The sequence below is a fragment of the Leptosomus discolor genome, chromosome 10 (genome assembly GCF_034619465.1).
Source record: "Leptosomus discolor isolate bLepDis1 chromosome 10, bLepDis1.hap2, whole genome shotgun sequence".
In the NCBI taxonomy this organism is placed as follows: domain Eukaryota; kingdom Metazoa; phylum Chordata; class Aves; order Leptosomiformes; family Leptosomidae; genus Leptosomus; species Leptosomus discolor.
In genome coordinates this window covers 556,871-582,574 of record NC_141400.1, presented here as the reverse complement: position 1 = coordinate 582,574, position 25,704 = coordinate 556,871, and the positions used below count along the sequence as shown (strand labels likewise).

The window sequence follows — 25,704 nt, the reverse complement described above, 5'->3', positions numbered from 1 at the left end:
TTGCCCATCACATCCCAACACCTTTCTGTTGACGGGGTTGAAACAGCTGGTGCTACTGAGTCCAACAGCTGGCTACAGCCCTGGTTTATTTTATAACATGGCACACAGAGGCAGCACCCTGTTGTTTCTCAAGCTGAAAGGCCACAGACAAAGGGGGAGTCTGAGTCCCACACAGTGGAGGTTTTCTGGAAGCAAGGGGGCACAGTGCACCAGACCATGGCTGCCTAAGGCTCCGTTAAGCAAGAGCAATGGGCAGCTGCCATCCAAAGAGTAGCTCTTGTTTGTACTGTCCAGGGAAAGCCCAACATGCCTTAGCACCTCCAGAAAGTAGGGACACTCTGCCACAGGCCCCCTGCAAAGGGGAGGACAGTCTGAAATGTCAGGGCAGAGATACAGCTCCTATCCGCTGAATGGGATGTGGCCAGATGTTGCCTTTGTCAGAGCCCAGATGGGGAGGGTACTTTCACCGCAAAAAAAAAGCAGGCTGAGCAGCTCCTGGGAGACTGCTGGTTCTGCCTGGCTGTTAAAGGATATAGGGCATTTCATGTTTATGGTGCTAAAGAAGCCCAGGTGCCAGAGACATCTACTCTTGGCGCTTGTGATACATGAATTTTGATCTTACTCAAGTACCTGTGGTTCAGCTGCCCCTTATCAGATGAATTTGCAAATGTACTGCACACCTTTGGCTCCAGCACAGTAGCTAAGCTTGCATCCTTGCAGAAACAGATCCCACATCAACAGGCAGGCAGTGCACTTGGGTGCTGCGCTCCTATGTTTTAATACTTGACACGCTTCTCTCGGCAGGAGGAACAGCTGAGGTCTCATGAAAATAAAATGAAGCAGATTGCAGACGAATTAGCAGAACATAAATTACATCCTGTAGAGAAGAACCTCAAGTCAAAAGAGGCTGAGGAATACAGACTCAAAGAACATTACCTAATATTTGAGGTAAAGGAACTTTCATCTTTTCTGTGATAAATGATACCTTGGCTGATTGAGGAGAACTAACAACTCCAGAGCGGGTGTTGTGAGCCTGGGAGAGCATGAAAGGAGTGAGAAGGACAAGGGTTCACAAGCTGGGTGGGCGTCTTGGGGCAGCAGCAAGGCTCACTGTTTTGCACTGAAGCTAAAAAAAGGACAGACAGTTCCTCCCCTCTGTGATTTCTAACCAGAGGAGGGGAAAACTGGTGAGAGAAATAGTCTTCCTTTACTGTGCTGAAACTTGACATTTCCTCACATCCCAAGTAAGAAAGTGGTTCAGTTCTCAGTGTGCATCAGTCTTTTTCAGCAGCATTAATAAAAAGCTAAGGGAACCCTGGGAGAATTAATCATGTTTTGCTGCAACCATTTCTGTGAATAAAGCCACAACCAGCATCACGGCTGATTACACGCTCTTTGAGGATGCATGTAGCTGGGTTTAAACTCCCTGCGAAGCCTAAGAAACATTTAATTGTGGGAGAAATGGGATATTTTGTTCCAGTGAGAGTTGAGGAGAAGATGGGATTTCTGCCACATAGGTGTCAGTGGGAAGGGACTGCTGGAGGCCTCTAGTTCTGCTTCCAGTAAGAGCTTGGATTATTCCCAGTATTAGCCCAGGCTGAGTGCGTCATTTTGTGGTCAAGTCTCAGAAACCTCCAAGGATGGAAATGTCCGACCTCCTGCATACCAGGACTGCACCACCCTTCTGTGTAACGCCCAGCCTGACCCTCCAAAGCCACAGTTTCTGGCTGCTGGTTCCCTCGCCTTTGTACCAGCCCTTCAAATAGTTGCTTGCTGCTGCGTCCTGTTTTCCAGACATCTTGTTTGGGACGCCTGCAGAGAAGTCTCCATCTGATCGTTTTCTCTAGGCTGCCTTTTAAGTCTGCAGGGAGAAGCTGGCACTTCCAGAGCATAATTCATCTCATCTGTCTTGTGAGACCTGCTCTAGAAATGCTTGTTTCTCTGTGCTGACAAAGAAGCGAGTACTGGCCGCCTCTGAGATGTTGGGGGAAAGGGCGGATATTACACAAGTTCATGAAAAGAGGTCCCATCTAGCCTTGGAATAAAGGTGCCATGTAGAGAGGAGATGCCTCCCTTTATGCTGTGCTCTGGGAGGAGCAATGGAGGCCCTCAGCAGTAACAAGTGAATCTACTGGATGGAAACAAGGGCAAGCAGAAGTAGTTGAATCAGTCGAGGGGAATTCCTAAATAGGGAAGGAGCAGATCTGTTGGTCTGGTTTTGCCTCCAGTATCTGCCTTATACAATCAGAGTGGCAGTCAAGACCCGTAAAAGCAACTGGAGAGTCTTACATAAGCCTCCCCTTTCTCCTCAACCCTTTCAACCATGGGTTGATCAGCCTTTGCATAGACCAGGCATTGTGCTGTGGTTAAACTGTACTCGTTGGGTGTGATTAATGGGATCCTGATGATAGGTGATGGGTTTTCCTGCAGTAGCAGATAGCATTGCCTCTGCTTTCCACACATGCTGTGGCCTGTCCCTGTTCCCAGGCTCTCTGTTCCCTCTTTCCCTGCAGAAGAGCCGCTATGAGACGTACATCAACCTGCTGTGCATGAAGATAAAAGTTGGGACAGATGACCTGGAGAGAATTGAAACCAGTTTCTTCAAGGTGGAAGCTGACGACATTGCTTTGCGGAAGACACATTCAAGCCCTTCCTTGAGCCAAGGCCACATGTCCATCAGCTGTAAGGCAGAAAAGGACATTTTAGAGCAGAACACTTAACAAGGAACGTGGGCACAGGGGGGATGAACTGGCCATGCTTTGCGCTCCTGGACTAGATCAATGAGCACAATTTTACCTAGGAAATTACACAAGCAAAACCATAGACGTGTATGACATGGTGATTGCTCTAGTGAAAGAAATCAAAGAAGCTTTAGTTGACACTCTGGCAATGCTCTGGCATTTCAGCACCATAGACACGCCATCTCTTCCTCCCCAACAGCACCAGTGGCTTTTCTTTCCTTCCTACCGCAGCCTGCACAACAAATGGATATGCTGGTTCTCCAAGGGCCAGGTTGCTCTATTCTCCACCAGCCCGCTCTTTCCTCCTACTTCTCTCCCTGGAGTCCCCACCGGTTCATGTCCACGGTTCCCGGCAGTGCAGGAAACTCAGCCGAGGCAATGGTCTGTGGCACCACCACCAGTGCTCCCAGAGAAGGGCACAGAGTGGCAGGGAGCACATCCCTCCCCCGAGAGGAGCCCTGTTCAGCACATCACGCTAGGGCGGGTGTCATGAGCTCATCACCAACCCAGTGAGAGGTGTCTTCAGCACGGCATGTGGGAGCGTCATCTGCCCACGGCAGGAGAGGCCTGAAGTGCCCTCCTTCACCTTATCCTTTTTTTCTATATATATATATATATATATACATATGAATATATATAAATAAATATATATATATAAGGAAACTTTAATGTGGGTTTTTAACCTCAGTGTGCAAGTGAAGGCAAGCTGCCTGGGGAAGACCACGGAGGGTCTGACCAGCCCACCAGGATGTTTTAAAAAGAAATGCAGTAGCATATGTATCTTCCCCCCCACCCCACCCCCTTTCTCCTTTTTTTTACTCGAATGGAAATCCCACCTGGCTTTGCTGTGAAACATTGCTCTCCTGTTCCTGCTTGTTCAGACAAACTGGTCAAGTGGCTGTTCGTGTAGCATCCATGGTGTCCACCACTTTGGGTTCAAGGTGCAATTGGAGCTGTGCTTCAGATCCAGCTGAACCTTCGCGTGCAGGAGCGATTCCACCCGCCCATCGATGTTGTACTTGCTCCGTTTTGCGATGCACATGCTATACCCTTTTGAGCGGGGAATTGTGTTTCTGTTCCTTTCTGCTGTCTGTGGTCCAATGATTTACTGTTGTGCTAGAAGTGATTCCTCTGCATTTCAATGCCACGACTGTCCTCCCACTCTTTATTTATTTATTTCATGGTCTGGTTTGGTCCTTTATCTCAGATTGCGTTTCTTTCCCCTAGGTGCATTCACAGTAATCAAGTTCCAGTTTTGAAGGATCTTGTAGCTGCTAATTACAGTCATTTATTGTTTATATTTTGCAGCATTTTTTAAACAAACAAAATGAGATTTACTTGGACCTTCAAGGTTTGAGAGCCTATGGACTACTGTTTTCCATGATGGTTCATGACACTAAAAACCCAACTTTGCCCAACTTTGTCACCTCTTCTTTTGTCTCTGTTTCTTTGTACAGTTTGATAGTTTATTTGAAACGATGCACTAAGAATCATGTAAAAAAGAATTAACAATAAAGCTGAATCTGTTGGTAAAGAGAATTGGTTTGAAGTACAGTTCCAGTGTGCTGGGTTGGTCCCAGACTTCACGGCACTGGGTGGCCAGGATGACATAGATCTCCAGCAGCACCTGCCGCATGAAAGCCAGGTTCCTACGGACAGACAGCACCAGAAAATGGTGATGCCTTTCCATGGATGGGGTACCTGCCCACCCATCCTGGCCTGCCTGGGGCTTTGGACAGGGGGCTTGCCTGTGGAGCAGGTGTGGACAGATGGGCTGCTTTGGGAAGACATTCAGGTGACATTTCTGTCCGTCTGGTGCATCCCAGGTCTGTCTGTCCACATGCAGCCTAGAAGTTTATGGGAGGAGAATGATACCTGCATCTGTATTGGTGGTTGGAGATGTTCTGGGAACCGTTCCCAGAGAGGCCCGTGGCTACATTGAGTGTCATGACTGTTTCTCCAAGGCACCGTGTGTCTTCCTGTGTCAGGTACTGTACAGACATCCCTTGCCATGAAGACCTGCAAGATGTTGCTACTCACGTGAAGCATCTGCTGCCCTGACTCACACAGTGGAAGCCTGGGGGAAAGCCAGGCCCGAGTCCTGCTCTCCAAAATCCCAGGTAATATTTTGTACTTCAGCCTGCCCTTTCTGACCATCTCCTCCAGCAGGCAGTGACATCACCAGTGTGTTTGAGGAAGCCACCAAGAGCAGCTCAGTCCCCCGTGTTGAAGGTGCCAGTCTGCCATCCTCAGTCGGGAGTAAGTGCCAGCAAAAAGCAGGATCTTGCAAAGTCTCCTCTGGGCACCAGGGAAGGACCTCAGAACTGTGAGACTCACCACCCAATGGATGTGGGAAGGGGTGGCACCCGGCATTCGACAGCCCTTGGCCAGACAGCCGGGAGGGTTAAACTTGCCCCTACTGACAACCAGCAGTTTGCCCGGATGCACAAGTACTGACCTGGGTGCGTGTGCACGCGCATATGTGGTGAGCATCTTCCCTACAAGAGGGCACTGAGGACACCCTGTAAGGCCTTGTTTGGCCAACCTGCAGCCTCAGCTCATGAACAGGAAGGAAATGCCTTTTTTCCTCCCTCTTTCCCTTTCTGGAGGTGAAGGACTCCACCATCCACCACTAAGACAGGAAAGCAGCACCTCAGAGGAGTTAAGCAGCCACATCTTTTTCTCCTTCTGGAGGTAACCAAACGCACTTTCTGGCACAGCCTCAGCTTGTGCCAGGCCCTGCAGCAGGCAGCTCCGGGTCCCAGACAGCATCCCTGACAGCACTGATTCAGCCTGACCATCCTTCCAGGCCCCTTCTCCTGGACACAACCTGACACCAAATTAATTTTAGAGGGATTTTTTTGGGGGGGGGGGGGGGCTTTTCAATCCCAAAGCCAGGAGCTGACGCTCCTCTCCTGCTTGTATCACCCCCTCCGTGTCAGCAGAGCAATTCCCTCCCCTCCGGGAAGGGCGACAAAAGCGTCGTACATGCAGAGCAGGGCTGGCAGGAGGCCTTTGGTCGCTCCCCCCACCTGTGAAAATTGCTGTAAAATATTTTCAGCCAAACCCCAGGAATACACATGCTGGAAATGGGCGGGGGGGGGGGGGGGGGGGGGGGTGGCGGTGTGTGTCTAAAAATAAACCAGCCAGGGAAAAAGGAGAGAGATACAGGCTTTCTTCAGAGGCAATCGGAGAGAAAATTGAAGTAGTGTAACTGCCTCCAAATATAGAACACAATTATGGGAATCAAGGGGCATGTTGAACAAGAAATCACCACAAGAAATCATGAGGCTGCCATGGCTCAGGGCTCGTGGTGTCTCAGCAGATGCAGAGCATCACAGACCCCCCCACAAACTTTGGAGCAGTAGAGCATCCCCATGCACGGTGCAGCGCTGGGCAAGCCCGAAGCTCCTTTCTCAGGGACCCAGAGAGCAGACTGTGACCATGATGCCTGGTGTGGGTCAGCGGCACTGAGCACACCCTGAGGTTCAGCCACACCATCGCTCTGCACCCCCGCCCAGAGCAGGGCAGCAGGAACCCCAAAAGCTGCAGCCTTCTTGTGATGCAGATGCTTCTGTGCCAGCGCTAGGTGGACTTCTCCACCAAGAGAGCTCACCAGCTCACAGATGCTGAGGAGAGCCAGGCAGGGAGATAGGGTTGTTTTGGGAACCAAAACACCAAAGCCCCCCCATCTCACTCTTCTATGTGGCTGGTTTTCCCAGGTTTCCTCACCCTCGTTGACCTCCCATGTGGGTCCCTTCCCGGGGGTCAGGTGCTCTCTGCCCGTTCCTGTCCATCTCACCATCCTCCAGGAGCTGCTGGCAGAGATAATTTGTGGGCCAATGTGAAGTCACAGCCTGTCCCACGAGTAATGGGAGGGTGGAGAGCTGCACAGTACTGCTGCTTTCATCCAGCAAGGCTTGGGGCTGTGCAGAAGTGGGAGGTGGTGTGCCCAAAGGTTACATGGCAAACGTCACCCAAATCAGGACTTGACCCTACCACCTTTAATCCCAGCCATAGACATCTGAGACCTCCTTTGCACATGGCTGTTGGGTCACAGGGGCCCCGTGACAGGAGGGCAGGATCCTGTAGCCTTTAAACTTTTGGGAAATCAGTGCAGAGATGCTTTTATTCAGGGTGAAGTGTTGAGCCCTTTGGTCTGGCTGGAGTCCCCACAGCCCGTGCGATGGATGTTAGGGGTGGCCTGTGACCCAGTCAGGTCAGCTCCAAGGCAATGGGCATCCTGGGGGTGCTGGAGCAGAAGAAGACCAGGTTAGCCTGGCCTTCAGCATGGGTGTCCTTCTGAGGACCAGGGACTTCCCTCACGGCTCTGTGCATTCCTATGGGGTCGATTCAGATCAGCGTGTAGCAGATCCCTCTACTAGGTGGGTTCAGCTGGGACTTTTGGGCACCTGTTCATCTCACTGAGCAGGAACAAGGGAGTGGGGTCCGAGCTGGACTGAGCCATGGGTGCAACCACAGGAACTGTGCTTCCTGTGAATACACCGTATTCTTAGTGATTCCCCTAAATGAGGGCTAGCCAGGGACACAGACTTGCCATGGAAGAGCTGAAGGAGGGACCTGTTCTGTGGGTGTTGCATGGCAGCACTGCCCTTGCAGAATTGTACCCAACAAATCTCCACTCTGCTGCAAAAGTCACTGGAATTGGTGCCAGCGTGTGAAGCACGTGCCATGCATCTTGGTCTTTCTTGGCACAGCTTCCACAGGTGGGGTGAAGGGGGATCTCCCAGTCTGCACGTGGAGAAGGAATGGCAACTCCCCAGAAGCATCCACTCACCTCCACTTCTGAGCCCTGCAGTGAAGGTCAAATGTCCATGCCAGGTAGAAAAACACCCACCTCCGGGTTTCTACAGGCATAAAGATGTTTATGGAACCAGAGCATCGTTTGTATGAGGAAAGTCTGAGAGAGCTGGTACTGTTCAGCCTGGGGAAGAGAAGGCTCAGGGGGACCTTATCCATGTGTATAAATACTTGATGGGAGGCAATGAAAAAGAGGGAGCTAGATTCTTTGGAGTAGTGTCCAGTGACAGGACAAGAGGCAATGGGCACAAATTAAAAAATTAGGAAATTCAGTCTGAACACAAGAAGACACTTTTTTTGCTTTGAGGGTGACGGAGCACTGGCACAGATCGCCCAAAGAAGTTGTGGTATTGCCATCCTTGGAGATACTCAAAACCTGACTGGGCACAGTCCTGGGCAACTGGCTCTGGGTGAGCTGCTTGAGCAGGGGAGTCAGACCAGATGACCTCCAGATGTCTCTTCCAACCTCAGCCAGTCTGTGATTCTGTGTGTGGTACCTGTCACAGCTCCCCATTTACCCCCAAATTGCCTGAGATTAATGCAGCCCACAGCTTGTTATTTCTTATTTTATTTATAATATAAAAAAATGTTCAAGTGTTAAACAGTCGAGAGTTCTGACATTCAGACAATCCAGAGCAAACTTTGACAATCATCTTATGACAAATTAGCAGAATTTTCTATCTGATCCCATCATGGGTGAGGAATAGAGGGTTTAGTTACTTTATTGCTAAAAGTTAAATGAAATACACTGTCAATTGTTGTATTATCTTCTCAGTCACAGCTTCACCATGCATCCGATCTACAGTATCTGAAATGCAAAGGACATGCAGAAGTAAAAATATAAAAAGAAAAAAGTCAGGCTACAATGTAAACAGGTTTGCTGCAGAGAACTGAGGAGAGAGGGGCACTTCCACAGGGGATGCTCTGCTGCCCGGACACGCAGGACTGTCTCTTTGCGCCACAGAGCCGATGGCCAGAGCTGCTCTGAGTTCAGAAACACGGTGTCCATCATCGATGGCAAGACGTGACGGTAACAACTGTCTTTACAATATACGGCACAGCGGTACAGAAGAATCCACTCGCTGGGCTGCCCTATGCAGGGCCCTTCCCGGCCAATGCAGGGGCAACAAGCAGGGCCGAAAGTGCTCGGGCTCCTGCCAAACCCCAGGGCAGCGCAGCTGGCAGCTGCCTGGCACGGCGTCCAGGGTGAGCCGTGGCCGTGCTGCGCCACGGCGCCGCCTTCCGGGAGTCCTCCCGGCACCACCTGAACCGTGGCCAAGCACGGCACGCAGGACGCCACCGCCCTGGCAGCCCGACGGCACCACAGCCCGCGGCGCCGCGGCCCACGCCGCAGCGTGGCTATGCCGCTCAGTCACAGGGGCACCGCGGCCAGCACGGCACCAGTATGTCAGTGCAGCCGTGGGGCATCACCACCTTGTTGGGACCGCCACGTGGGACCGCCACGCAGTGCCGTCTGCCTGCCAGGGCTGGCCTCACCGAACTGGACTCAACCGTACGTAACGGGGTATTACTTCACCACGCTCACAGGGGTGTCTGCCTTGTTTGACCGCAAACCTGTGCCAACCCAACTTCAGACCCACAGGTGACACGGCTGAAGACTGAGAGCGATATTGTAGGGGCTGCTGCTGCTGCTGCTGCTGCTGCTGCTGCTGCTGCTGCTGCTGCATGATTTCATTTTCTCTTCCTACCTGTGTGTCAAAAGAAACGTTATTTCTGCATTTCAGTACGGTGCAGTTGGGTTTCCTTTTCTCCTGATTTAAGCGAAAATACAAGTATTTTACAGGGCAAGACAGATCCCCATTAGACATGATAATGGAATGCCCCCACTCATGTCCTCAATGTGTGTTTAAACAATACCTTAAAGAATAAGATCATTAATAGCAGGATACGGGGCGAAGTGGCAAGGCCGATTTCTTCTGACAGAAGAGCGCCCTTGTGACAGGTTGTCTCCCAAACAAAAATCTATGATCTTAAAAATGCTACTGAAACAGAATCCTCGGCATGAATCCCAGCACTAGCATACAGCAAAAGGCACCACGATAGTTTTGTTTTCTATTTTTAAGTAGTCAAAAATTGGCCCACTTTTTTTTTTTTTTAACTTTATTGTTTGTTTTCTTTTCTTCTTCTTTTTTTTTTTTTGACTTTTTTTTTTTTTTCGGAAGCTGTAAATCAAGACATTACATATAAATAGAGATTCCCTATAAAAAAGTCATTGTCGTTAGCTATTATAAGACAACTTTGCTAAAATGAAAATAAAACATTTTATTTGTTATATTTTTTCCCTCTTTTATATAAAATAAAAATATTTATTTTTGTTTTGTTTTGTCTCGCCTCCCTCCTCAGCCTCCTCCATGCCGGTTACGTCTGTGGGCGCGTGAGTCTGGGAGGCGCCTAGAGAGGATCTGGGTCCGGTTTGGGCACCGTGGGCGCCAGGCTGCTGCGCCCGCTCTCCCCGTGAGCGCTGTGTCTGCTGCAGGAGTAGTGAGTCCGGCTGTCGCCCGGCCGGTGGAGTGGGGGCGACTCTGTGTGTGCCCCCTCATTGTTCTGAGTGCTTAGGAAGGGGGTGCTCTCGGCCACCAGCTCCTCATCAGACTCGCTGTAAGAGGCGCTGCTCAGGGAGAAGGAGTCCCGGACAGCTCTGGCTCTGTGAGGGATGTGCCCGTTCAGTTTGGATTTTTTCCACCGCCTGTTGCTGCTGGATGTTTTCTTTGGCTGCTCTAGCGCTGTGACGTACTCCTGCGTTGTCTCGTACTCATCGTCCTCTGTGATGCGGAAGGGGCTGGAGGGCAGGCTCCCCATGCTGTCGTTTAGGTAGGTCTTCCTTTGGTAGTAGCTGTCGTACCTCTGCGTGTCCTGGAAGGGGAGCTGGTATCGCCGCAGGAGGGGCTGCTGTTCCTCCACACGGAAACTGATGGGGGCCGCCGGCGGCAGGGAGACGGCATGCGCCGAGTTGGGGGAGGTGATCTCGAAGGTGGGCACCTGCGCAGCCATCGAGTAGTGGAAGTCGACAGGCGACAGGCGTGCTGGTGTGGTCAGGGCCGACACATACCTGAAAAAAGCGACACCTCATTTGGACACCGATCAACCCCCAAAACCGCCAGCCACGCCCCGCTCTGCTGAACACCGGGTGCAGGGACCCATAAGGCCTCCGGTGCTCCTGGTCCCGGAGCTCGGCATCTCCTGGGGAACCAGGCAGAGGGACCTTGCACCGCTGGGCCGAGGGAGGATGAGCTGCTGGCTTCAGTGGGCGCTGGGGCACCACGCACCATGCACACCAGGATGGCCTCTCCCGAGGGACTCCGTGCGCAATTCCCGCCCTGCGTCGCTGCAAACCTTGCAGCACCTCCCAGCTGCCTGAATCAAGACTTCCCCGCCTCTCGTCTTCCAGCCACCTGTTTTCTGTTCCCCTGCCAGGCTTGTCTTCGAGGAAGGTCCCCAAAATGCCCTCCCCCTGCTCAGGCCGCAGATGGGGAAAGCCTGGGCATTGCTTCCTCTGACTTAGCGAAAGTCCTGCGGCTCAAAAAGGCATCTGCCACTTTCATCTACTCTACTAGGGACAACATCAATGTGGCAACTCAGGTCTGGTCTAGCCCAAACAGCCCCTCCTTCGGCATCACCTCTTTCTAAGGAGCATATTTCATTTCCTCTCGATGGTGCCAACTGGTGTCTCTACTCATTTCAGGCTGCCCAGGCTCCCTGGGCTCATCTGCTGCCTTTTTACCCATGTGAATGAGACCGCAGGAGCTGCTGCCTTTCTCCTCTGCCCCATGGACAAGTCCAGCTGCCTTGAAAGGCAACTGCCCAAAAGCGGCCACCCAGGGTCACCCACAGCTATCCACAATGGGCTGGAGCAAGGTCGGAGATGTGCTTCTGCACCATGAGGAACCAGACCCGGGAAGAGGATGATTGTTGCTGCCTCTCACTGGCCGATGGTGTCTCAGGTCTGCAGTCGTGTTCCCTGGAAAGCGGTGTCATACAGAGCCCTGTCCCAAGGCTGTGCCCACATACAGCATCTGGGCCTACCAGGCCACCCAGGACCATGCTGAGGATGCACACCTTTTCCCCATATATCTGAGGGCGAGACCCGGGCAGCTTGAGCTGCCAGTCCACCAAGCTGCCTGCGGCGTGACCTCAGCCAGTTTTTCTTTACCAGTTGCTGACTGCAGCCCGGCATTTTCTACTCATCCCATCCCTGTGTTCCAAATCTATGTTGCCACCAGGTGATCAGGGTGTAGTGCTTGCTGTTGCCCCTACCAGAGTGGCTCCTGGGGTAATGGCTTCCTCTCGCAGGACTAGAGCTGGAGTTTCTCCAGTGCTACCCTGGGACTGCTGGGCTGGGCAGAGGCAAATATTTTTGTGTCCAGCACAGAGGGTACAGCTCGCCTCTGCTGGGCAGGGGCAGCACCAAGCAGTGGGCTCTGACCTCTCGCTGTGCGGTGAGTCCCGCAGAGAATCCACCGAGTCACGATATTGCGTCATGGGCCTCCGCGAGTCCTCGATGCAGAAAGCGGCCCCACGGCGAGCCCGTGCCTCCACGCACGCAGGGCTGTTGCATTTACTGGTTCCCACCGAGGACAGCATTATCCCAGACTGGGAATCTGAAGTCAGACTCTCCGTCCGCTCCAGGCTCCAGGTGTGGCTTTCGTGTCTGTGGACCAAACCCGATATGGACAGTGAGCAAGGAATCCCCACTAAGGTCTTCTCCAAAAAGCTGCATGCAGGCACAGCTCACACTCTGCACTGCTGTCTCCTTTCTCTCTCACTAGGCTACATCTGGCCCGGGATGCCCAGCTTCCCAACCCTGCCTTTGAGTTGCCCTCTTTTCTACTTCTTGGAGACATGATTAGAGGGTAAAGAACGGCAAACCAGTGCATACCAGTCACACCACTTCCTGATGGCTGGGGACAGCATGGGACAGACTCTGGAGGGAAGCCAGGGCAATTCTGCTTTGTGCTTGCAAAGAGTTCTGGGTGTGGAGCAATGCATTGGCTGTGCCTAGGCAAGCCTGCAAAGGATCTTCAAATGTGCCATCTACATTGCCAAGTGACAGCCCCTTCAGAAATGCTACCAGAAAGGAGCCAGAAAAAAACAACCACTCAAAATTACTTCATTATCAGCAGAGAAAAGCATACTGAAGGTAGATCTACTTGTTCAGTTTCCACTAGTTTATAAAGGATTTTGACAGCAAAACACTTTCAAGGTGCTAGGCAAAAGCTATATGTTGTCTAGACCTTGCTGAGCACTTGGAGCTACACCTGCCCGAGTCTTGGTACAAAGAATACGTCCTGCAAGGACTCACTGGGGACACACGTGGCCATGCAGACACCGGGGGCCCACCTGTGCTACGGCCACCAGGCTGACCCCTCTCCATAGCAGAACTACGCGATCCATTAGAGCGACAGCTCTGAACTCCCAAACTACGCCAGATGGAGCTATGCTGGCAGAGGATTTTGGATGCTGGTTTGCAGAGGAGACCAGGCCTCGTTAAGACTTCCCAAGAACTTGTTAATTATTGATGGCTCCAGGCACATGCTCGTCTGCAACCACCGCGCTCATTTATAACTTCAAACGGCGTCCTCATTAGAGGCACTGATCGAGTAAAATGGAGCCTGATTATGGCAGTAGTTTGCCTCTGGCATGACTTCAAGAAACACCTGCTCCTGCACTTGACTCAGGAAGATTAGGTGGCAGGTAGCCAGGACCAGAGGCTATGCAAGGTATGTGCCTCCCCACAGCTGTCATGTGTTAATGCTGCCCTCCAGACACAGATTTTTGTCTGCAGGAGGTGCCCAGAGATGGCCCCAGAGTCCCAGGACTTTGAAGTGAGCACGGAAGGCCAGCACCGTGCAGCACTGCAGGCACAGGAGCCTCTGTGCGCCTGGCTCAGGCTTGCACACACCTAGCCAGGGTTGGGCTGCAGCATAAGATTTAAAAAAAAAACCTGGAAAACACAGCATCTAGCTCACCAGGGTAGGATTTCCTCGGACAAAGGGAGTCATTTCCAGTCCAGCAAGTCATTCTTGGCATCCTCTCTACTTGTTGGAGGTCTAGCCAGGGGAGCCTGATTAAGAATTCACCTAAAAAGCTAAGCTCAGTATCTGAAGTTGATCTGACGCGCTGTATGCTGAAAGGACTTGCTCATGCCTGATGAATGCCTGAACCCTGAAGAAATGTGCCAGGAGCCATCTTTGAACTTTAGCTGAAAGGATTCATTGCTTCCTGGCTGAATGGAGACAAACACATCGGGCTAATGAAGTAAATAAGCCAGGACATCTTTTGCTTCATAAAGTCAATGCAATGTGATCTATATGTCATTGACAGGCTGTAGATATGGCCCCCCTGCACCTCGCAGCCACTTTTCAAAGGCAAGTGTTCTCCTAGGGGAACACGGTCACTTACTGGAAGAAGAACAAGAGCTGTGTAAGAGGAAGAACCTCAACATCCAAACTCACAACAGCACAGAACTTTCTTTAGACCATTTGAAGGATTTTTCTGGACACCATAAAAATTGGGAAGATCCATCTGCAATTTAAATGCTCTCAAAAACCATGAGAACTTCAGCTTCCAAGTGATGCTGCTCTTCCCTGCCCCTGCCCCTGATGGCTCTTTTGAAATGTAAAAAAAAAAAAAAAAAAGCCTCAGTCCTGTGTAGCAAGAATTATTGGTATTTTCCAGCTAGGCCAAATTTTCCTGAGAGCTTCAAAAGACTTCAGTGAAAGAGGCTGAGGTTCTAATGCAACTTTCTAGACTGTGATAAATTGCACAGGAGTGGTTTTTTCTGCTGAAAAACTGTGAATTCCGAGTCAGACCCTAACTTTGAGGAACTGGCCAACACATCTTGTGCTATTTTGTGTCATTCGCCTTCCACAAGGCAAATACATTCTAAATATATCAAGCCTGAAAACCTGTGTGTGCTTAATCAATTACTGCAGGTGTCCAGTGTGGTTGTAAGCACAACTTGCAAAACCTTGCCTAGATGCATCCTCCTGTTTGTGTCTGCAGGAAAGCACAACTTCATTGCCTCCTAGTTTCCAGCTATGTCAGTGCCGCAGGTTCCTGCTGGCACCTCGCTGCAGGTCAAGGATCACACCTTTCCACACCTCTCATTAACTAGTTATGCCAGCAAAGACCCACAGTGTTGACAGGGCCTGTATGCCAGCGTAGTGACGAACATCAAGTAAAAATGGAAAGGGCAGTGAAAGGAAAACCTTTTATGGGTTTTGAATCTCACAGCAGGAGAAAGTTCAGGGGAAAATGGTATACTTCACCTCTGGCTGGATGTGGGAGTGGCTGTGGAGCAGTGATGAGACGGGGAGCAGGAGTGACTTCCTGAAAATGTTGTCTCTGTTTCCCTTCGGATCACATGCTCGGTGGCAGAAACATTCTTAGAAATATACTGTAAAATATGAAGAATCACACAGATCAGTCACCAGCTCGCCAACACTGCCACAGCCAAATTTGTCTGGCTTGATTACTTCTGATGAAATCAGATGGGGACTGACTGAACCTGGCAGCTCCGCACCCCACGGAAAGAGACAAGGAGGCTGGAGGCTCTTCTCTGCCCCTGCACTTTGACCACTGGAAAAGGGCTGTGGCACAGAGACTGCAGAAGGGTATGAAGAGCCAAGGGGTTCCCCAGAGGGCAGCGGTACCCTGTGTAGCTACTGAGCAGAAAAACATCTATGCTTACTTGAAGTTATATGCCCAACAGAATACCGGCAAAAAGACAACCGCATGAGATCAGCCAGAGATACGAGTCCCACAGAAATACCAGGTGTAATCCAAATATTTATGCTGAGATATTCCTTCAGCTAACAAGAAGCACTGCTTTTCACAGGGCCACTAAGCTCTCTGGGGGAGTCAGTACTTTGGGGCCAAAGGGTTGTGGTTCTTAGAAATTGCCTTTCCCTCTTCCTTCATGGCTGGGATTCAACTTACCTAAATTTTAACATCAAAAGGGTGACCCAGCAGAGCTTGTGACTGATTAATTTTACTCATTTCCACCAGTACTTCTTTTCATTTGGCTCTGCCTCCCCCATCCCTTTTTCTGACCCCTTTCAATCCCTTGGGCCAGCAAGGCACTTAAGCACATTGACGGTCCCACTAAGTTCACGGAGTCTGATGGGAATCTCATGTGACCAAAGTCATGAGAGTGGCTGAAGTTCCTTTTCTGGATCTGGTCCTAAATTCTTCGATCGTTCTCATTGGGGTGAGACTGGCACCCCACCACGACACCCCGCCTTGCCCAGGACGCAGCTCTTGGTATAGGCAGGTGGCCTAACGTGGTGCTGACCAGATCACCGTGACGTGCTTCAGCAAGACATGGTCACCACGGTGGCTCCGGCCACTGACGTGTCAATAGCATTTGTCGTGCTGCAAAGTGGGGCTTGACAGGATAGCTTAATAAACAGGAAACAGCAGGAACATTTCTCTTAGAGGAAAACAGGATCACACTTGATCATCAAAACAAGCCTGCCCCAAATGCCCTAATCTCATCCTGTCCTTCAAAGTAAAATCACTTTTTCCTTCAGGTGTTGGTTTTGGAAATGTTTCTATGCAGAATCACATGTTTTCATTCAAGTTTGTTAGTGTTTTGCTCCTCACGCACACGCACACAAGTGTGTAAGCACACACATCCACGTCAAATCCCTGGCAGAAAACAGGCGCTCAGTAACATGCAGGGAGATGGAGACAAAAGGTCTTACATCAGCCATTTGGATTTCCTCAGGATCCAAACGTGGATGGCTTGGCCCGTTCGCAAGGCTCCTGTTCTGATGGGCAGGGCACATGTTCTGCCGTAAATGATTATGCATTTGTTTTCTTTGTTTCCTTAAAGCAGAAAGGAAAAAAATATATTAGGAAGATTATCTCATGGGGATCTCTGCCCCCAGAGACACCTGGGGGATGCAGACAATAGAGAAGGCAAGTCTCTGACACACTTCATGTCTCAATGGTGTTTGCAGAGAGCTGCAAACAGGTACAAACATGACATTCAACACCTGCCACCTTCTGGTGCTTTTTCAAAAAAGGGCAAACATCTCTCGTCCTGGGAAATTCGGGCAGCTGAGTCCAGGGTCCCCTTTTGCAAGACAAGACCCAGCACAATGCGGTGGAGCCAGGGCACCATGGCGGTTGGAGCAGAGGAGGAAAGTGGGGAGAAGGAAAAGGGGCAGCAGGTCCTGCCTTGGTGGAGAGGCACCTGACCTGTCATGCATCAAGCATAAAGTGGAAAAGCATACCTGTGCCCCTGGCAGGGTATCCATTCCCCAAGACCCACCATGTCCCGGGGGCACCCTGAACTGAGGTGAGGTGCATCCTATTGGACAAGCTGGTGGCTCGTGGCTTAGACAGGTGCACTCTTCGCTGGGTTAGAGACTGGCTGCATGGCCGAGCCCAGAGAGTGGTGGTAAATGGAGTTAAAGCCAGTTGGCAACTGGTCACGAGTGGTGTTCCTCAGGGCTCAGTTTTGGGGCCGGTCTTGTTTAATACCTTTATCAATGACCTGGATGAGGGGATCGAGTGCACCCTCAGCAAGTTTGCAGATGACACAAAATTAAGCGGGAGTGTTGATCTGCTGGAGGGTAGAGAGGCTCTGCGGAGGGACCTGGACAGATCCATGGGCTGAGGCCAATGCTATGAGATTTAACAAGGCTGAACAGGAGCCAGCAGTGTGCCCAGGTGGCCAAGAAGGCCAACAGCCTCCTGGCCTGTATCAGCCATGGTGTGGCCAGCAGGAGCAGGGAGGTGATCGTGCCCCTGTGCTCAGCACTGGTCAGACCCCACCTTGAGTGCTGTGGGCAGTTTTGGGCTCCACCATGTAGGAAAGACGTTGAGGTCCTGGAGCGGGTCCAGAGAAGGGTGTCGGAGATGGTGAGGGGTCTGGAAAACAGGTCTGTGAGGAGCGCCTGAGGGAACTGGGGGTGTTCAGCCTAGGGAAGAGGAGGCTGAGGGGAGACACTATTGCTCTCTACAAGTACCTAAAAGGAAGCTGTAGTGAGGCTGGTGTTGGTCTCTTCTCCCAGGTAACTAATGACAGGACAAGAGGTAATGGCCTTAAGCTGCACCAGGGGAGATCTAGATTGGAGATCATGAAAAATTTCTTTACTGAAAGAGTGGTCAGACATGGGAACAGGCTGCCCAGGGAGGTGGTGGAGTCACCATCCCTGGAGGTGTTCAAAAGACGTAAAGGTGTGGTGCTGAGGGACATGGTTCAGTGGTGGGCTTGGTCGTGTTCGGATAATGGTTGGAACTGATGATCTTAAAGGTCTTTTCCAACCAAAATGATTCTGTGATTCTATGAGGTGCAGGCTAAGTAGGGAAAAAGGTGCTGTCTGGGCAGGGAAGCCTGGCCATAAAAGTGGTCCCCAAGCATCTTGTTCCATCAAGATTGCTCTGAAAGTCCCTGAAATGTACATAGCTGAGCCCACATCTCCTGCACAACAGCCCAGTGTGCTTCTGCTGTCAGGAGATGAGCTGCTGGCTTGGGGGCGAGCTTTTCCCAGTAACACAGCGTCACCTGGCTGGGCAAAATTATTCTGATTCAGGGAACAAGCAAATGGTCCCAGGAAAACATCCCACTCAGGCACAGCTTGGTAGATGGTTTCACTGGCCTTCTTCATGAGACCTTCCTGGAAATACCACAGCACAGCAGGTCCTTAAAATAGCACTTGGGTGAAGAGCATGAAAGCATGAAGCAAGAACACTACCACTCAGTAACCTCTGGCCAGTTATTGTCTCTTAACCACTCATACTCACTTGGTTTTACAGTAAGCTACCACACAGACGATGCCCACCACAAGCAAGGCAACACAGATTCCCGTGATGGTTAAAACTCTCTTCTGGTAGAGCTCTTCCGCTTCTGCAAATGGAGAGAAAGAAACCAGTTACAAATCGGCCCCAGCACCGGGGACGTGTCTGGCTGCACAGGAACCAGCACTGCATGTGGGTAAGATGGAGAACAGGGCTCGGTCAGACCTACCAATCCACTGCCCATCTCTAATAGCTGCCCCAAACCTGAGACCAGCTGGCCCGACCTTACCCCTCAACAGACCTTCACTCCTTTTGTCTCTCTGCACCTTTGCCCTCTCTTGCTCAGCAGCTCGCCCCTTCTGTGCTCAAACACGCTTCTCATTTTCTTTTACCGCAGTGTAACTCGGTGACTAATCTCAAAAAGCCCCACAACTTTCCTCTCCCTTCCTGCAGATCCTCCCTTCTCGGTAGCTTTGTAGCCTACCAAGGAAGTCCCCGATCACCCCCCACTCACCACGTACACGCATGCCCTGTGATGTTCTCATCACAGGCTCTCTGCTCTGACGGACTCAGAATGCCTTTTCCTTGCAGCGGCTGCATGCCCTGGAGCTCAGTGGTGTGCTAGAAACCACCCAGCAACAGGCCCCAAAGCATGTAGGTGCTGAAAGGGACATCCTAAAACAGTCAAAAAGCAGAATGAGGATGGAAAAGTGATAGCGCATTAGACAAAGAAAAGGCAGTGGAATAATTAAAATACAGTAACCAATTACAGTTACGGATTTTTAATGAAACCCTAAGAAGCAATTCATTCCATTGCACCGGGTAACTCAGATGCACACACAAAAGTCAAGCAGCATGCTGCTGCTTCTCTCAAATATCACCATTTATCATGGACCACCCTTCAAGCCAGAAAAGTCAGTCACTTGCATCAAAACCCAGACCGTGCTGGAAGTGCGGCAATTCATTCACGTGAATCAAAGCTCCAAGGCAATGCTAGGATGTCGCTTGCAGTGTAACCGAACTACATCTAGGCAGCAATCGCACAGCAAGGACACATCTCCCTTTGTGGCCACAGCAGAGCAGACGCTCTTCTTGGCGACATCCAGCAACCTCCACTGAGGTCAGCAGAGCAGTTTGGTTCTCCAGCTGGATGACTGAGAGAAGGATTCAGTGCGCAGCTGCCATGAGCATTTTAGTTCAGCATCTATGAATGATGTCCTTGTGCCCGGATGTGTTAATGTTAAAGTTATCAGGGTTTGTGCCTTCTTTAATATTGATTGGAATACAGGTTAGGCAATAAAACTCATGCCATGGTTGCTGTGCTAGGCACGGTTCACCATGCCACGCTAAGTACCTTGAACGAACTACATGATAACCCCAGTGCTACCAAACAATGAAACACAAAATGAGAAGAGAAACAGGTCTGGTCCTAGGAACCCCTGGGACTAGACTTCAGCAAAAAAGCAAGGGTGAAGCAACGAAACATTCCAGGTAACCAATTTCAGCTTGCTATTTTAGGAAGGAAAAAGCATTTTTGGAAGAAAAAAAAAGTGCTAGGAAAAATATTTATCTCTTTCTAACTCTCAAAATGGGAATGAAGAAAGATTTGCTAAACAAGACCTGAGAATGACATCCCTGGCATGAAGATATAAAAGCTATCAGCAGAGCTTGCTTCATGCCTGTGCTGCAAAGCAGCAGCTTACAGAAATAAATTTCCATCTGTTTTGTTTGTGCACTGACCTTTGGCTTCGTGAGGCGCCCAGGGTGCCAGTGGAGTTGCCACGAAGGCCACGTCTCACTATTCGCTAGAGAGGCAGGCAGCCGGGACGCTCCCAGACTCCATCTCCATGGACCAGGAATGACAGAGGTCACGGGTCTCACTTGGGCTCAAAGTTACTGAGCCTCAGCAGCTTTACCAGCCGGCTGCATCTCCTCGGAGCCAGAGCCTGTATGGCCTGGGGCTCGCTCACAGAGGTGGATTTGGGTGAGTGCTGGCTGACCGTATACTCCTGTTTTACTACAAGTAACCAGGTGGAGCTGGCAAGGGGAAAGAACTCGCTCTGGGGTGAAACGCATCCTTCAGCGACGTGTTTCCCTGGCACGGATGCCCTATTCCAGGCATCAGCAACCATGGCAGACAAGTTTTCTTGCTCTTGCACACCTCTGGGACCTGGATTCCAGCTGTACAGCTCTTTCCTTCAGACAGGAGTTTCAGAGATTTTATTAGAATCAGGAAAACCAGCCAGGATCATGTCCTGGTTATGGATGGCACTGGGCAAGAATTTTGCTACTACCCAGCAAAAACTACTTTTACCCCAAAAAAAGGCCTCGGTAGGAGGTCAGTTTTCACCATGGACTCAACCATCAAGGCAATTTTTTCAAAGATTCTTCATCAGCTATATTTTGCACTACAAAGACTTTTTTTTCTAAGCATAAATCATTCCCTTTGAATCATGGAGGAGGCAGAAAAAGCAAAGCCATCAAAACTATGGCTCTTTTTTTCTTTAATCTATTTCCTACATGACAAAATTTTTTTCCCAAGGCTCAAATCACAGCCTCTGTTCTAGTGATCATGTCAATATGGGACCCTGACTCTGGCATGTCTGACTGTCCTGAACCTTCACCTGAATTGCATGGGGAATGATTCAGTTCACCAGAAATGCAGATTTAGCCTCTTTTTCTTGAGCTGACAGCTCTGCTATGTGAAGCAGTGAAGTGTGAGGCTGCGTGTCACTGCTGCAAAATGAAAAATTAAATGACCCACTGATAGCAATTTAGCTTGGCTCCTAACATTTCATTAACATTGATGCTAGATAACACAGTATCTTCATGTTGCACAAAACCATCTCAACAGTAACAGAAAGAAAATAAGAGAATCACACTACAACTTTGTATTTGAGAATGCAAGATCCTTGAGCAGGACTTGTCCATTTGTGTCTCTACGCTCTACAAACACCACGTCTTCATCAGCAGCATCGTCACTCTACAGCAGCAAACGCTATGAACAAACCATGTGGTGTCACATAATGCCGACAGAATCACAGTCCAGCCATGGGTGCCACAGCAACGCATGAAAGTGAAAGACGAATGACAGAGAAGAGACGACTGCCGACTGGGAACAGGATGTGTGCGGTTCTATGATGACATTGAGAATGGATGAGGAAAAGGACAAAAGGTCAACAAAAAAGGGATGTCAAAAATCCTCAATTTTAAAGTTTATTTAAGTGTATTAGCATTAGCAGCACCACTTTCTCTGAAACACCCGACCACAAAATGCACACATTTTCTGCCACAGGCAAGAACTTCTGGGGGATACACACCAACCTCAGCGGATCAGGCATGCAAAAACCAGAGGAGACAACTTCTCCAGCTTCAGCTAGTGCATCCACCTCAGGGACCCGAGAAGAAAATTTAGGATCCAGAAGTGAAAGACTGGTGTCCCCATACCTCTAGCAAATGGAATTGAAGCATCTTCATGTGAAGATCTGCTCTGGCTGACATTGGCGGGTCAATGTTTTTAAGTGATAAAGGCAAATCTCTCTGATCTCATCTGACCAAGCCCTCCCTGCAGCTGGCCTGTACACTCAAGGGAGACCTAGCCTCAAGGATTTGACTTCCCAGGTGCTTACTCAAGAGATACTTGATATATATCTAAAACCAGACTGAGGATAATGGAAGAAAAATAATATGATTATGAGCAACTGGGCAGGAGCAGGTAATCACCAAATGGGAATATTTTTTAAAGCATTTAATTTACTGCAGTGTTTTTCCAAACTTCAGCTTGTCACCGTGATGCTCAGCATTACATCCTCCACTCTCATGGGAGACTACTGACTTTCCCAGGCTGACTGTTTTCTAGACTAACTCACCTCATGCCACCTTTCTTGGAACCGTTTCCTCCCAGTCAAGAACCGAAATAAGCTGCCAACTTTGGGAGGACTGGCAAAGCTTGTCCCGACCCTTCATAGGCTCCAACGGAGGTTAGTGCACCTAGGATTGCAGTTTCTATTAAAGCCCTGAAAACTTGCTCAACTTCCCTGGAAACTTCCTAAAACTTGCTAAAACTTCCCATTCCTGGAATGCCTGTACATTCCCAAGTGGTGCCTACTGGCAACCTTCTGGATGGACACAAACTCCAGCTTTTCGGTTAAATACACACAAGCATGTTGAATGAGGAGACGTATGGCAATTGTAACATCCCAGTCACACCACACACACCAGGCTGCTGCTTAAACAAAGAAAAAAGTGCTGCTAAAAATACACGTGCATTTTTATAGGTTTACATTTAGATTTTGTGTTTTGCTTTGGTTTCTTTTGTTTTTTTTTTCTCAATCCAAACATCTCTCTTGGTGCCAGGGAAGAGAACAGAACAGCTGATTTTTTAATCATCCCATTAAAGCCATAAATATAATGTGGGCAGCTCTTAATGGCTTCTGATTAATAAATGAATGGTTGTTCCATACCCTTTAATTCAAATCCAAGATGCTCTGCCAATGCAGAAAGAAGACAAGGAAGAGAAAGAGAAAAAGAAAAACAGGTCTGTCAGAGATCTCTAATACACAAACACACACTGTGCAGTTACAGCAGGTTAGCTTTTCTGTAGGCTCAGCAGCAGTTACACAGAGGACAGTGTATGCTTCAGAGCATTTCAAATTCCCACAGGAGTTTATACCTTATGTAAAGAAAGACCCAAACAAATTGCAGTGAAAGTTAATTATGAATTCTTTTCGTTAATTATGAATTCTTTTGAGATGAGCCATGTTTGTTAGTACCTGATATGGAATTTACAGTTTAGGCAGGGAAAAAAAAAAAAAAGAAAAAAAAAAAAGGTACACTTGTTCTGAAACAACTCCTGACAGGTCAAAACAGATAGCGACTGCATGAACCTGGTAAAAACCATTCCTTCTCTTTCTATAGGCAAAATCTGGCCTGCAAGGTTTCACACGCCTCTCTCTGCCTGGGGGCCTGTGCACCAAATGAGAGTGCTGGGCGGAGATGTGCGGGCACTTGCACGGGGCCCTGAGGCCTGCCGGCACGGTGCTGCTGCCCACCACCTCACGCCTGGTCTCGGGTGCATGGCGTCACCCGGCAGCGTTGCCTGTAAATCACTGACGGCGTGTCGGTTGTGCGAGCGCTGCTCCTGGCAGTACAGATCTGCAGCTCAACCCCTGATGCTGCAAGTGATGAGTTGCCCCGGCAAGGCAACGAATCCCTTGCAGATCTAAAAGTGCAAATGGCACTGAAATTTTCCCTCAAGTCTGTGATCTTCCGAATTTTGTTTCTCCTGTGGTTCTGCATTGTTTTAGAAACAACAAGCATGCTGAAAAAAGCATAAACTGGAGCATCTGCTTCCAGGTTCATATTCACTACAAGTAAGATGCAGTTCGGCTTTCAGAGATACTGCTAAGTGAAATAGTTTACCTAACGAATCGACACAGTTACCCAAACCAGGTATCCTGAATTTTAGTTATTTTCCTGGTACAGGCTGCACCTAAAGACAGTTTTTCTTACATAAACATTAGAGTTCTCCATACTTACCATTGTACAAAAAAGTGAGCTCTGCTGTTCCAAATCACCATACACACAAGATTATTTGCAGCTTGGAGATGTCCAGATTTATTTACTATATTTTCCATAGGGACTGTTTTTTGCTGCACAGAAATATTGGCTTTCTTTTGCAACGCTGTTTAAAATTTAGGCAGGGGTAAAATTAGCGCTAGCTGTTACATAACATGTAAACACGTTTCTAAAGCAGGTTCTTCTCTTCAAAACAATGATGATGTTTAGGGGGGGATTAGGTGGCAGGACTTGGGCGGGGTTGGGGTTTTTTAAATTCTCTATAATTTAAAGGCCACAAAACCTGGCTGCTGTCTGCTTCACATCTCACATTTGTGCAAAGGGAACAGCAAACTTTACCATGTGTTTCACAGTCATTTTGTACGTCGCAGTGACATGGACACAATGTGGTGGTCAGCAGAGAACTGGGCAGAATACATTCATCCTAAACCTCTTAGTTATCGCACCTAGCCTTGACCTTTTCCTAACGCATGTGACCATTACACACACTGTTTCACCTGACACTATGACAAATGCACGTAGAGGTACCTTAAATTTCACCTATGTACTTTGTATCTGCACTATTGATCCATTTGATTGCTGCACACTGCCTACACTGCCACATTTCCTCCCTGTTCCAGGATTTGCTGCAACATCTACTGCTACAAATGGATGCAATTCAAAACACTTTCACAGTTTTTTGCCATCTCAGAAATGCCTGTGCCAACAGAGGTGCTGGGCACGATCTGAGAAACTTTAGCCTTCCCACTGTCCCTCTCACATCAGAACTGCAGTTTCTTTTGGCTTCCCAGTCCCACGGAGCAGATACAGCCAGCTGGCTCATTGCATCTTAGCTACAGCTTCCCCGAGCAGGAGGGAAACCCTGCAATCATGCAGCAGCTAAAATGCACGTGCCTGCCCACGGCTACACACCCACAAGCAGCTTTGCACACAGAGGAAGCCTCACCCCGGCCCGTGCTCCTGCATCTGATGGCCATGGCTACTCAACACTTCCCTATCACCATTTCAGGCTACAAGCTTTGCTTCTGTATCACCCATAACAACACATCGCGCAGGGAGCCACTCTCCCCTTCCCCTGCTCAGGAGTTCCTCCCGGCCTTGGCAGGGATTGCCTTCTGTGCAGGGACAGTGACGGAGGAGACACTTCAAGAGCACACTGGGATTTGGAATGTTTGTCTCTTCCCTTACGAAAAGACTGTTTAAAATGGACACATTACAAGCCAGAGGCTAAGATGATCCCAGCTCCAGGAAAAATATGGCTTCAAAATGCAATTATTCTACATTCAGCAGGAGGGTATCATCTTCACAAACATGGCTTACCACATAGTGCATGCCTATTTTATATCAACAATATACCACTTGGTAGCAAACATGTTTGAGAAATCAAAATTTCTCCTAGAGACGACAGTTTATTTTGGTCTGGAGCAAAAGACATTTCTGATTGCATAACATGTTTGAAAGAAGTCTCCTTTGCTTTTTTAAAAGGTTGATCAGGAACAGTGATACATCTTCAAAAGCTCTGGATTACATTTGCTGCTAGGTAGAGAAGATGCTCAGTGTGATGTATAGCACCTGCACTGTGTCCTGCAACAGTTCAGTCAACCTGCATTTTACTCACTCTCCCAGTTAGACTGGCAGTCGGGCAAACTTGGCTGCTGGGGAGGCCTAGAAGCCTTTGGGCAACAGTCCCCTCTGCGGCCATGAACCTTACAGAGGGAAGCATGAGGTCCAGGTAAGTCCTCCAGCTCCTCTAGACGGTATTTCACTTCATGCTGATAGAGGTGGTTGCAATGGG

General features: G+C 49.4%; 2 protein-coding genes across 2 annotated transcripts in view; one reads left to right on the top strand and one right to left on the bottom strand.

Moving 5' to 3' along the window:
• Positions 1 to 2,720, top strand: part of PSD2 (pleckstrin and Sec7 domain containing 2) — a 46,072-nt gene extending 43,352 nt beyond the window's left edge. Inside the window, exons 15-16 of the mRNA XM_086470729.1 lie at positions 805 to 948; positions 2,514 to 2,720. Of these exons, the coding sequence (XP_086326855.1) occupies positions 805 to 948; positions 2,514 to 2,720 (351 nt within the window). The remainder of the gene's footprint in view (positions 1 to 804; positions 949 to 2,513) is intronic.
• Positions 2,721 to 9,974: 7,254 nt separating this feature from the next.
• Positions 9,975 to 25,704, bottom strand: part of NRG2 (neuregulin 2) — a 168,619-nt gene continuing 152,889 nt past the window's right edge. Inside the window, exons 7-12 of the mRNA XM_086470932.1 lie at positions 22,796 to 22,819; positions 18,339 to 18,441; positions 16,289 to 16,412; positions 14,852 to 14,979; positions 12,007 to 12,231; positions 9,975 to 10,632 (exon numbers count right to left, since the gene is read on the bottom strand). Of these exons, the coding sequence (XP_086327058.1) occupies positions 9,975 to 10,632; positions 12,007 to 12,231; positions 14,852 to 14,979; positions 16,289 to 16,412; positions 18,339 to 18,441; positions 22,796 to 22,819 (1,262 nt within the window). The remainder of the gene's footprint in view (positions 10,633 to 12,006; positions 12,232 to 14,851; positions 14,980 to 16,288; positions 16,413 to 18,338; positions 18,442 to 22,795; positions 22,820 to 25,704) is intronic.